The sequence below is a fragment of the Metopolophium dirhodum genome, chromosome 3 (assembly GCF_019925205.1).
Source record: "Metopolophium dirhodum isolate CAU chromosome 3, ASM1992520v1, whole genome shotgun sequence".
Classification (NCBI taxonomy): domain Eukaryota; kingdom Metazoa; phylum Arthropoda; class Insecta; order Hemiptera; family Aphididae; genus Metopolophium; species Metopolophium dirhodum.
In genome coordinates this window covers 15,968,917-15,983,014 of record NC_083562.1, presented here as the reverse complement: position 1 = coordinate 15,983,014, position 14,098 = coordinate 15,968,917, and the positions used below count along the sequence as shown (strand labels likewise).

Here is a 14,098-nt window from a genome sequence, read left to right as displayed (position 1 = left end):
TAATGTATTCGTTTGGTATATCGGGTGAGACATGAGATATGATTATTCTTTTAGCCGGATTTATTAACCGTCTAATTTTGATGTAGGAATGGTTATCTACAAGAAAATCAACCGTGTTTTTGTCATTGAGATATATACAGAATCGGTTGTTGGTTATCCGAGAGGCAAATTTTATGTTTTTTGGTGGAGTTAATTTGCTAATTGCAATTATGTATTCAATCTGGGGTATGTTGTCGATTGAATCGAAGACTATTGCGTGTTATTTTTTGGGTAGTGTAGAGTTGAGAGTGGAAAGATTTTTTTCCAAAATCGTATTTTTCTGGTTCATTATTGGTGTTTTGTTGCGATGAGGAATTTATACTATGCACGCTCTGTATATGGTTGGTATTGTTGATGTAATCGTGATTAGAAATATTTTTGTCGGTGGTCTTAATTGCGTCGCTATTTTAGTCATTATCGGAGTGTTGAGATGAAAGAGGCTCATTAGTCGCCTTATCTGCTATGACAAAGGAGGGTCCGGTTTTAGATATTATTGTGACATTTTGTTTGTTAGTTGAAACTTTAGATGAGGCAATAAGTTTTTCATTAAACCTATACTCTATTTACCGAGAGTTGACCCACTTCCACGCATGCATACTGAGCCGCCGGAACATTCAGACCCCCCGAGTAGGAGACCGGCGGTCTGTGATTGGTCGGCGGTGTTCGGCGACCGATGGCGCTTGTCGTAGTAGGCAGTTGCCGCCGTGCATACATTCACAGGGTATTCTTGGTCGGGCGAGTGGGTCCACTCTCGGTAAATAGAGTATATTAGTTTTGGTATGTGGTTCACCCATTTTTTTGGGTGTTTTATTAATTTATAATGTTAAAATGTGAATATGGATCAACGGTTAAATATTTATTCATATTACCTGTACGGCTGTACACACGTAGAGCTTCAGTACGCTTACGAGAGCTATAAATGCGAGACCGCGATAACGATAAGCGTGTTGTTCGGTCGGGTGTGCACACGTAACTGATTTTATACTTTTTATCATTATAACGACTATGTAGTATGTAATATTTAATATTTAACTTATGTAATATATTTTTATAACTGAACTGTACTTCGTCAAATTGGGTGTCGTCGAACTGGGAATACACCGATAAATAAAGATCTGTACTTAATGGTTTAAAACAATATTTTTAAAAACCTAAATTCACCCGAGGTGAATGCGCGAATGCGTTAATATCGCGAAATAGTAATAGTGAACTTCATTAGGCCATAACTTCAAAACTAAGTCCGTGTGCCAAATTCTGACTTCACCATCGTTTTCAGTGTACTTAACATAAGTTTAGAAAAAAAATTGCAAAAAAGGGGCGTCCGGTAAAGTAGAAAAGTTCCAGATTTGGTTCTACTGAACGCAAATTCGCAATGTTCGTAAGACAATAAAATCACGTACATGAGTGCGTACTCGTATAGTCAATATCAGAATTAGAATATTAAAATATCGAAAAAATGGACACACGGTTATCGTGTAACTAATTTATCTATCCTGGACGCCGGGCAGTGCATTGAGTAATTAATTAAGTAGTTACTCAATGGCGCAGTGTGGATGTGTGATCATTATTTTATCATTAAAAATGAAATACAACATGACAACATGCCCCGAAAAAATTGCCCCAATGGACCCAATGCAAAATTATTGTATTATACATTATTTATACCTATCAACTGTCAGGAGCCGGCAACCTGAGGCTCGCGAGCCACACGTCACACGTGGTTCTGTCGACCTAAAGTTGCGGCTCTCCAGCTCCATACGCAAAAATGAATTATTTTTTTTTATTAAAAACAATATTTTGTTGTATAAAAATAATATTGAATATGATTTGTGCTAAAATATTTATATGTTTTTATATTAATAAATATTATTTCGTGTTTAAAGCAGGGACTGGAACTTTTAGGATTTTCCTGGTTCTGGTTACGGTTCAGTTCTTATAAAAAAAATATAGTAAGTTCCGGTTCCGATCCGGTTCTTAAAATTACAAAATATGGGTTCCGATTAATTCCGGTTCTTATAAATGATTTTTTTCAAAAATTACCTATTGCTTATTAGGTAGATTTTTTACTCATAAAGTCATAACTTGGCCCAGTCTTCTGAAAGATACTTTTAAAATTGTATTTAAATACAAATACAAACACATCCATTCAATACTACCCATTAAAGCATAGTTGATAAAAATAAGATAAATAATAACTCGTAAAGTCAACATACTTAAATAAAACAAACAAAATGTAAAAAAAAAACATAACCACAGTTTAATAAAAAAACAAAAATAAATAATGTTAAGTATATTTTTATTTTGAATATATATAAATGTATATAATTATATTGCATTATATCTTGTTTAATTGGTATGACTAGTAACCAGTGGTCGAGACATTCCTGTTTTTTTGTAGCATGCCAATGGTACAGCTATTCCCCCCCCCAAAAATGTATTTAGTATATCGTTACATTAGGTGTATTGTAGCGATGCTACGTTAATCATTATAAACAAAGTAGCGTCACTACAATTAACATGCTACTCCCAAACACTGCTAGTAGCTTTAAGCAAAACAAAATGTAAGATTTTTTGTACCATGGCCTGTTAAAAGTTTATAGAAAGCAATAAAAAAGCATCAGATATATTCTTTATATATAATAAATAAATACATTGTATGTTTTATTGGAAGAAAAATATATAATGTAAAATTGTTTATGATTAATAATAAAAGAAATAATAAATAATGATTTATAATTAAAATATAGTAATGACATAAGAAAATGAATATAAAAGGTAGACCTACCTACCATAATGTAAGATATAAAGCAATTGATTAATTATAAAGGGTAAATAATATAATTCTTTATTTACTTGAGGAGCATAGGAAGACAATAAAGGTCATAAGCATAAAAAAACAGTGATACTAACAAATTGATCGAATTTCCAGCCCATTTTCTTACATATTCCTGTTACAAGATAAAATAAATAAATATACATATAATAATCATGTGTTACACTTTAATTAATTAGGTTAAAAACTAGTATAATAAATTAATCTAATATTTCATTTATAATTTAATTAGTTCAATCAATTTATAAAACTAATGTTTGATTTATTTTAATTTAATTATTTTTTGGAAGATGTTATTTTTGAATTAGAATTATATATTACATACAAAATATAATATACATATATAAATATTTTTTACGTGTGTTCATATTAAATAGAGTTTGATATGTCTAACAAATCTATCTCAAATGATTAAATTTAATTAATAATTTACATATTATGATTAATGAGAGTTTTAATATTTTTGTTTTACTTAACTCCAAAAGACTTACATGACATCATTTATTTTAACTCCAGTTAGAGTAGTAACCATTTCAGGTACTTTATTAACAATTTGAATAATTTCATTTGTTAATCTTACAGCCCCCACATCCCCATCACCACTGGCCACCATTGTAACCTTTTTGGTATTCTCAAAAGGAGCTGCAACTTCCGCAGCAAGCTAAAATTAAATTAAAAAAATAAACGTAATTTTATGAGTATAATATTGAAGCATTTATGCGAAATCAATTGTACAATGTACATATTTTCTTATAAATCACCTTTGGTAATGCTTCGAGAACCATATTAATAATAGCAGCTTTTTTGTATTCTTTCCATGCTTCTGCTTTTTTCATTGCTTGTTCTGCATCAGCTTTGGCTTTTGCTTGGATGGCAAATGATTCTGCTTCTCCTTTAAGCCTGAGTGTTTCAGCTTCAGCTTCAGCTTCCAATATAATTCGAGTTCTATTTGCTTGAGCCAATTTTTCTAGTCTATTTTTATAAATAAATCTATGTTAATAAATTATTAAAAATATCCCAATGCCACCATGGCAGATTTTAACACATTGGTGAAACAAGGTTAGATGTCACCAGTTATTATTGTCAACATTTTGAAGTTATAAAAATATTATGCACAAGTCATGAGTATTTTTAAATAGTAATATTTTATGTACTCATAATTTACATATTTAAATATTGTACAAATTCAACAAACAAACACAAATAATGTTCTTAATTTTAAGTTTGATAATTATAGATCAATTCACTTTAATATTGTTTTCCATATGACTGCACTTTGTAATTATTATGTTTCATATGGAATATCAATTCATAACTAGTGCAGTTTTTTATGTTTCATATGTGTGCACACTCTGCTAGTTTCTTGCACTTAGACTTAGATAATTGCACGAGCTCCTCATGATGGTACACCTTATTTTTTACTCATAAACGTACCTGTATTGAATTATCAAAAAGAAAATAATTTATATTATCATCTTATTGATTCATAATCATGTTTTACATGATCCTAAACTTGATAGTACTGAGCAAGTTTTTAAGTGATATCATTTGTCCGCTCTACATGCAACTAACAGCACAGATACAGTCATATGGCAAACATTATAATATTAATGCTAACAAAACAATATTGGTTCTGCTAAACGCATATTTGCTTTGCTGGGAATTGGTCAGACTGAGAAAATAAATATTGCAGAGATAACCTCTAAACTAAAACACAAATAAATATTAAAATTGGTTATAAATACATGGACCGCTCACTGGCTTGTATTTACCCTGCGTGAAAAATGGATGTCGCTGTTATGAAGCGCTACCGTTTTTTTATATTTACTTGCCGATCAGATAAAATTTGAATAAAAAATTATACACATCATCGTCCAAAGGCAAAATAAACAACCAACCACAGGCGAAGCTGTGACGGGTCGGCTAGTAATTAATAAGTATTATCATAATTTATATTATAATATTTCAATGCATGTTAGTAAGACAAAAAATATAATTGAAAAAATTTCTCGATTGGACCCATGAAACACAAAAACACACTCCACTATACATATAAAATTCATAGTTAGTTAGACACTGGAGATTTAACTTAGCACTATATTGCACATTGATTCAATTTTAGATTAGCAATTTTTCTTAATAACTATATTAATAAAGAACATATAGAACTTATGTTTAAGAACATGTGATTTCACATCCTGATGATATATTATTATTTTGTTTTACTATCAGAATATAATTAACAATGTATTAGATGCGTTTGCACCATACCTCATAGACACAAGTCTTATATTAAAACAAACAAAAATATATAAATGAACTTATATGATTTAATGATTAATGAAATTGGCCACATTGTGTAAAAATTCAAAATTTAAACCACAGGCTTTGTTTTCAAGGCAAAATTACAATTCACCCATGTCTAATTACTTACTCTAATTTTGATGATTGAGACCTAGAACCTGAACAACCATACCTATTGCTATGATTGCTACAAACTTTACTCCCATTAAATATAAATATTTCTGAATACTACATTGCTATCCAAAAATAATTCTGGAAACAACACCTAAAGTCTTAAATCACCTCTTTGTAATAGCTTATAATACAACTTATACATTTTTTAGTTCAATTATTTATTACCGAAATTTCTCGGCTTCTGCTGGTCTTCTTACAGTTGCTTCTAACTCACGTTCTCGCCTTTGAATTTCTTGTTCTTGGACAGCAATTTGTTGTGTTCTTTCGACAACATCAATTTGCATTTGTTCTTCTTTTATACGTTGCTTTGTTTTTGCAGCTTGAAGTTCAAAAGCTAATTCTGCTTCAGCTTTCTAAAATATTTAAATACTTGAGTATACAAATATTAGGAAACCAAATATATTTTCTTATTTAATCAAGAGAACACAGTACTTTACTGTTAGGCCTGTATATTATTAGGATAAACCTGATAGGTTGCCATAATAATACCAGTTTAGTACCAAATAGCTTAAATGAACTGTATAATAAACATATTATATAACATTTACTTAAGTAGCATACATTTAGGCTTCTCATCAATTAATTGTAATACTCTTAGATGTAACTCAATTTCTTATTGCCTTTGCATAATATATTATTTTTTCAACATTAGAATATAAATATAATTCAGTCTATCAAAAATATTAGTTGTAATGATGAATACACATACTGGTTACATTAAATTAATTATTTTTGAAGAATTTATAAAAACTCCTTAACTGAATTAATTCTCCAAATCTGTTATTGATTTTCACATATATTGTAAATTTAAAGAGGATTGTTGGTAAATTTAATTTTATTATGTTTTGAATTACATAATACATTTTTAATTTAAAATATGATTTAGCGATTGGTTGACATAAAACATTATTTGTTTGTATTTGTTTTAATTAAAATACTATAAGGTGATTTCAAGAAATGTATGCTGAATAACGCAGCTTAAAGAATACAAAAGTTAAAAAATGGTTAACTTAAAAAATATTAACAAACTGTTTAAATAATATAGTAAGAATCTTGACTATCATAACAATTTCTCTTCACCTTAAAAATGTTACTATTTATTTACAATATAAAACAAAACTGGTATAAGAAAATTTAATCAACTACCAAGCAATTTAACACCTATTTAAACTACTAATTTCTGAGTATATACATAATTTTTTTTTTTATATCAAGTCAAAATAAATATATATTTATAATTTACATTTTTGATAATATACCTTTGTTTGAATTTCTACATCATATGCTGCTTTTTTAAGTTCAAAATCTCTTTGAGCTTTGGCAATTTCTGTATCATTGATCAATCTGTAAAACAATATTGATTGAATAATATTTTTATAACAAGTTTTTTATAATCATATGAAAATGGTAATACTTGGCTGCCATTCTTTCTTCTTCTGCCATTGCTTCTTTAATTGTTGTTTCTCTTTTTGCCTCAGCTTCTCCAATACGAGCATCGCGTTTTACTTCCGCAGTTCTTGCCAACCCAAGAGCTCTAAGATAACCCTAAATATAGTAATTAATTATTATGCAATCAATTTACTAAAATATGAAAATAGTGTACGAAGTAAATACAGATCATTGTTAGAGCATTCAAATTAGACCTAGTAATAAGTGGTAAAAAATATAATATATCGATGGTCAAAAATGTATTACTATATTAAATTATGTTTATTGGACACATGTTTTAAACATAAATAGCCTGAATAGGTACTATAAAATTATTTACCTTGGAAACAAATAAAAATTTTAATATTGTATTTTGAGCAGCAATATCAAAGTATACAAATTATAAACAAAACAAATAAAATCTACTACTGTGCTAACTAAAACAGTTTAAAAAATGTTTAATGTAAATATATCTTACCTCTTCATCTCGTATATCTTTTATTGTATATGAAACAACAGTTATACCCATATTAACCAAATCTGAAGATGCTACTTCAAATACTTGTTTACTAAACTTTTTACGATCTTTATAAATTTCCTAAAATTATAAAAATTGTTAAATTATAAAAACGCACAGTTCTTAAGGTATACAATGTTTAAATTATTATACATTTAAAAAAATTCTAGGTTTAAAATGATTTAACAGCATAACTTGAATGTAAAATATCCTACACCTAATATAATTTACACTATACTCCAGCTCACGAGAGAACATTACTATCACTTCCAATCCAACGCATCCCCTACTCAACGATAAAGGTTCGTTAATGTTCGGTACGTTCGGCAATTCTCAACAAAATAATTTATATATATTATAACATATGCCGTCGTGGCACAAGTGGAGGAAATTGTGCCTCGGACTGGTCACTGTCGTTAGTCTACATGTGCGAAATGGTATGTACTCTCGTGCGCCGGAGTATAAAACACTATTCAGTAACTTAATAATTCATTTTTTTTAAATTAAAAATGTAGACAATATTATTATATATTAATTTGGAATTTTGTAAAAAAAAAAATAGACTTAATAGTTAGTAATATATATAATATATTCATTATTTATAATTTTCTTTTTAAGAAATAGAACTAACATTGTTGATAATGTTATTCTTGTATAGTTAATAGCTGATTACCAACTATATTTTTCTTAAAATTACAAATGTCTAATAGAAAATTTGAAAATTAACTTTAGGAAAAAAATGTATGACTCATATTTATACTAAATATTTATTAATTCTCATTAGTGTGACCAAAGTAGTAGGTTGTTTATTGGTATGTTTATGGTTGTTTTTTAATATCTGTGTTTCAATGTTCTTGTGTGAAATCCATCAATATAAATTTACTTTTAAACAAAAATGATCTGCTTAGTGTTTTTCAAGGAGATGATATAAAATTCTTGAACTACAGTGGCGTTCCTGGGATTCTTCATTGAGGGGGATATACAAATTAATTGCATCTATCCCCTGTATCCCCCCCTCCCTTGAGAACGCCCATGTTTAACTATAAATAATTTTAACAATTTGCCTATGCCAGTCTCAGAGCTTTAGATTAAAAAATTGAATGTTCAACTCAAGAATAAGAGGTGCTGTGCAAAGTGTAAGTCGTTAGACAATTACGGTTAATAACAAAAATATGGAGAAGGGCAACTCTTTTGTGGGCTCTGACATTATCTGATTTAACGGACTCAGTAATATTTATGAGTGGACAATTTGATGGGTTTTCAGGTTTTCAAAACAACTACAGGAGGTTTTAAACTCTGTAATAAAAGAAGAAGAAAAAATGATAAAACTCTACATTACAATATCAACTGTATGAAGTCAACTTATTATCTAGGAAGGTATTAAATTAAAACAAAAATTCATTCTAAAAATGTGTTGATAATTGGGATACCAGAACAAAAATATGAGAACTGTTTAAAAATTGTAAAAAGTTGTCAGTTATGAAAGCTTTTTGCAAAAGATCAAAAACAAATAATAAACTAAACAAAATTGCATAAAAGATAAAAACTCTTTTGAAAATAAAAATAATTTTATGGAATTTGTAAAAAAACCAATTTAAATAAAAACAATCTAAATTAAAACTGGGAAGAAGAACATTTCTTTTATTAACAATGAACTCACATGATTCAATAGAATTTTATTTTTTATATTATTTTAAATCTTGATTTAAAATTTAAGACTTAGCAAAATACCTAATTTATATTTCATATATTATTTTATTTATATATATAATGAATAGACATTTTTAAATAAACAAACCTCTACAGTCATAGAACCCATAATTGCTCGTTGATGACCTTCAAGAGTATGCAATGCAATTTCATGTATCTCCTGCTTGGGTTTTCCCAAAAACTGCTCACATGCTGTTAAAAGCATTTCTTCATTTTGCCCTTGTATTTTTACCTTAAAATTTAAGTATTTAATAATTTAAGTAATTAATAATTTAAGGACACTTATACTAAAAAATCTTACTTTAATAGCTTAATATTTAAAAAAAATTAACTAAGAATTATAACATTTTTATGTTTTTAATAATTCAAACTAATCCTATTGGATTTTTAACCATATAAATAAAATGTTTAAAACGAAGAATTTGATTTTTTCTCTATTATAAACTATTGATGGGAATTTTTTTCATATATAAACAAATAAAATTACTATTATTATAAAATAATAGTTTATTAATTTACAGATTTGTATTAATTGTTTTTTATTATTCTAATATTTAATCCATCACGTAATTTTGTAATCTATTTTAAATGTTTTCTATAGGACATAATAACATATTTTAATTGATTTACCAAAGAAAAGGTGAGCAATAAATATTTTCAAGTTTAAGCATATTATTGCATGATAATGGATGGGTGATAAATATAAATATTACAAACTTATTCAGTTTAATTTTTACTATAAATTGTACATAATATGTTAACTGGTTAACTATATAGATTTTTAAATTATTTGAATTTTGAAGCTAAAATAAAGCATATTTTACCAATTTTAGGATTATTAAGGTATATTTGAGGTTTTTTCATATTTTAAACTTTTAAGAACTTAAAAATCCGTTCTTTGGTCATAACTAATAAAAAGGGCCTGGATTTCAATACAAAGTACATTACTTTTTTCTTTTTGTATGCTCTAGGATAATGCATTCCAAGTACATACATCTAAGGTAAAACTATTATTTACCATTTTACGGTGTTTGTTACTTGTAGATCATTATTTTTTTGCATTACCAGCCTTCCCGGCCATTTTATGAACTTTTAGTACAAGGTACTAGGTTTCAATGTAAATTAGAAAATGCAAAACATTATATTAAGAATTATTGTTTTTATATTTACTTATAGTTACTACTAGTATTTAGGTATTTTCCTCCATACCAAATAACTATTGTTCAATATTATGTGCAATTTTTTTATCAATATCCATTAATTATAGAATATGGTTTCTTGCTGGGATTCAAACAAATAACAACTAATTGGTCAGTTTAAGATAATTTAAAATCTCATTTATAACCAGTATACTGCTTATTTATTGTGGGTGTATAAGTTTGGTATTCATTTTTTTTTATTAATTTTAGTTTAGTCAAAAATGAACAACCTAGAATAATGTTCTATATAATACTTCTATTTTGTTGATCACTTTTAATCTTCTTAATAAAAAAGAAACAGTTTGAATTTTTAATTTGTAAAATATATAGGTAATTATTGTTATTTACAATAAGGTACTATACCTGAGCTATACCAGTAACTGATAATGGCACACCTTGGATAGTATATACTTTGGGACTATCAACTTGTATTGTCATAGTGTTCAAACAAATTCTAAAAATATTTAAAATTAATTAATAATGCAAACAGCAGATAACAATAATAAATGTATAACATGTCAATACATCAAATTAAAAATTGGGTGCATACATAAAAAAAATCAACAATATATTAACTAAAATATTCTCATATTTGTCCATTGTCTAAATTAAAACTTGTATATTAGCAATGATTTAATTTAAAATAATATTTACAAATAACACAGTCTTTACTCTTTATGAAAAATATTCAATAAAATAATAATTATGATAAATCAAGGTATAAGTAATGCCATTACAATTATATTTTAGTCAAGATAAATAATTTAAAATGAATAGGTAAATTAATAAAACTATGTATGAAATATTATAACTATGTATAATAAACGGATCTAGGATAAAATCTTCGCATTGATTTATTTTTTTAGTTTAAATTTCTTTATGTATACTGTATACATAATACATAATATGTTACTCTGTCAACAACAATAAATTCTCAACTTCTTTACTGACTGAAATTAATAATATATTATATTGTGTTTGTAATTCTAATGTTGATATTTTCTAATATTAGATGAAGGTTTATGCAATACCTTATCCAAATCTTAATACTGTGAAACTTAGTTGTAAACTAAATATTAATTTATTAATTATAATAGAATCTATTTAATTAAATAAAGGAAAATCAGAAACTTCTAAGAGAATATTTTTTTAATACACAACAAAAAAGGTTGTAGACTCAGGTGATATAATATGATGTGTATGTGTAAAATAAAAAACGTTAAGATGTAAAAGTATTATCACTATAGATCCGTAAAAAAATAGGTTAATATTAAATTTTAAAATTAACATATAATGGGTATTTACTATTTATATTGAGTATAAATGAATTGGCAGATTTTGTCCTCCTGGTAAGAATGAATGGGGATAACTAATCTAGGAAAATTTTTGTCTGGGGAGATTTCGTCCATTTTCAAACATTATGTCAATTATTACTCAGCTATTTACAGTTATTATTATTTATATTTAGTAAAAATCATGATTACTTAATTTACTATTAGTTATTGAGTTATATAATTATTGTAAAGGTACCTAATTAGTAATAACATTCATACTTTTCATCCAAAATTCACCCTATAAGACATGAGTAAATGACAAAATGAAGATATATTTATAAAATATGTCAATAATATATTTACCTCTGACAATATTGTATAACAGGCCAAACAAATGCTCTTCCACCAGGTACCAAATTTGGTTTACCATAACAAAATCCTTGAAAAAAAACAAAAAAAATTCAAATTTAAATTGGTAAAAATTGTTTAAATAGTAATTTAAATTTCTAACGGTAAGTCTCGGTTCTATATCAAAATGTACCTTCTTATGTTTTCTATCATTATTTCCATACTCAAAAGTTCACAACAGAACCAACATAGCAAAACTACAAGATAAACACTTCAACAGAAGTCTATAAAACAATGTCGTGGCAATCTTGAAATTTTAAGAGGCTAGTCTAATATTTCACTTATCCTGTAGCGCCAATTAATAATAAAGGCGCATTCACTGTAATATTTGTTATTGCTAATAGTAAATAAAGTAATTTTGCCACACAGCTGAATACAACCATTAATTTCTGATCTACCTATTTATTATCCCCAATAATTCTCATAGAAGTCTAAAATAGTGATGTATAAAGAGTAATAAGATTTATTGTATGTAAGTTCATATAGGTATATTAAAAGAAAATTAAATTACTTAACACTTTCAACGCCGCTGACGCGTATACGCGGCAACTGAGTTTATTCCAACAGGCTGGTAACGCGTTGAAGCGTTAAAAACGTATACGTTTATATACGCTATAATTAAATCGGATTTTTTTTAATACTCTTAAACTTAGATAGGCTATTGACAATTAACTTTTTTTAAAAGTATAAGTGGTTTTAGTTTTTGTTATTTCCGTCGTTTCTGAAATCACGGGCGGCGTTGAACGTGTCATACAAAGTTAAAACTAATATGGTGTATAAAATATCAATAAAGGAACAAAAAAAAAAAAAATACAATTACTTGAAATACATTTAAATTACCTGATATAACCAATGCCTCGTTAGGGCCACAAGTGACAAAACCCCAAGTCATTTTTATAAATATTTAGATTCAATGTAACATAAATATAAAATATAGTATCAAATCAAGTCACATTACTATATTCTACAGGACTATAGACAATTAACCAGTATAAACTAATTCCAAATTATAAACTTGTCAGTAACGATTTTCGATAAAAAAAAATGTAGAATTGTTAATTAATCAATATAATTTGTTTTTAAGTTGAGTGTTGACATAAAATGAAAAAAAATTAATTGATATAACATAAAATATAAAAATACCAAACAAATCACGAACACCGCTATCTCGAAAATCGAAATATGAATTAGTAAACAAAACAACAAACAAAATTCAATGAGAATGTCGTAATCGTAAGCGATATTACGATAAGCATTGCGGTACCCGCGACCCCGCGGCACACACCCCTTCCAAAAAACTATCTGAAATGCACATGATGATGCGGCTGTGCATGTTGGTACTAACCACGATTTAAGATGATACCATTTCACCTATTCTGTGGTACCACCGTTACCTAACGTCCTATATCGCGTTCTTGTTTGGGTGACGTCATACCATAGAACAATATTGAAGCGAAACTCGATCAGCTGATTGGGGTCTTGGTTACCTATGATCTGAAGTCTGAACCTACGAAAAACATGAAAACAGTTCCACGCACCAACATGATGTTAGACCCATGGTTACCAATATTATGAAAACGGTTCCAAGACTATTTGGGGGTATTCTACGCGGGGTCGGCTTGTTCACCATTCATAGTTCATAGTGTTCATACTTCATAGACATATAAATAAATATATTATTAATCATGACAAATTATTAATGATATTGTACTTAAAAGTCCGGCAAAAAAGAGTTCGATAAAAAAAGTCCGACGAAAAAAATTCCACGAATAAAATTCGGGTAAAAATTTACATTTATATTACACACCAAATACACAGTATTAATACATTAAAAAATATATCAATATGTTTAATCAATCAATGTTAATGACAAATCTAGTTGGAACTTACACAGTAATCTATATATATATAAAAAAGTGTACATGTTGAATAAATTTTATAACTCAAGATCCACCAAACCGATTTTGATAAAAATTTCAGGGCATATTAAGATTGATATGTAGATGATTTCTGTGAAGTTTGTACGCTGTGCGATAAGTGGTTCCGGAGTTATAGCCTCTTAAGTGCACACCTGGCGACATGGCCAAAAACAACAACTACGTCTATACAATTATTTAATATTTTTATCTATATATATAACCCATTAGCAACCATTAAAAAACAAAAATATTTCTATCGCAAATCTCAAAATTCCTATTTGAGCACCTACTGT

General features: G+C 27.6%; 1 protein-coding gene across 1 annotated transcript; it reads right to left on the bottom strand.

The window, feature by feature from the left end:
* Positions 1-2,318: 2,318 nt before the first annotated feature.
* On the bottom strand, positions 2,319-13,092 carry LOC132941599 (flotillin-1). The gene is made up of 11 exons (XM_061009725.1): positions 12,727-13,092; positions 11,842-11,917; positions 10,568-10,658; positions 9,094-9,237; positions 7,257-7,376; positions 6,765-6,895; positions 6,610-6,694; positions 5,516-5,703; positions 3,634-3,844; positions 3,364-3,533; positions 2,319-2,987 (listed from the first exon to the last, which is right to left on the bottom strand). The coding sequence occupies exons 1-11, from the start codon at positions 12,776-12,778 to the stop codon at positions 2,978-2,980; spliced, it is 1,278 nt and encodes a 425-aa protein (XP_060865708.1). The 5' UTR covers positions 12,779-13,092; the 3' UTR covers positions 2,319-2,977.
* Between the last annotated feature and the right edge of the window lie 1,006 nt (positions 13,093-14,098).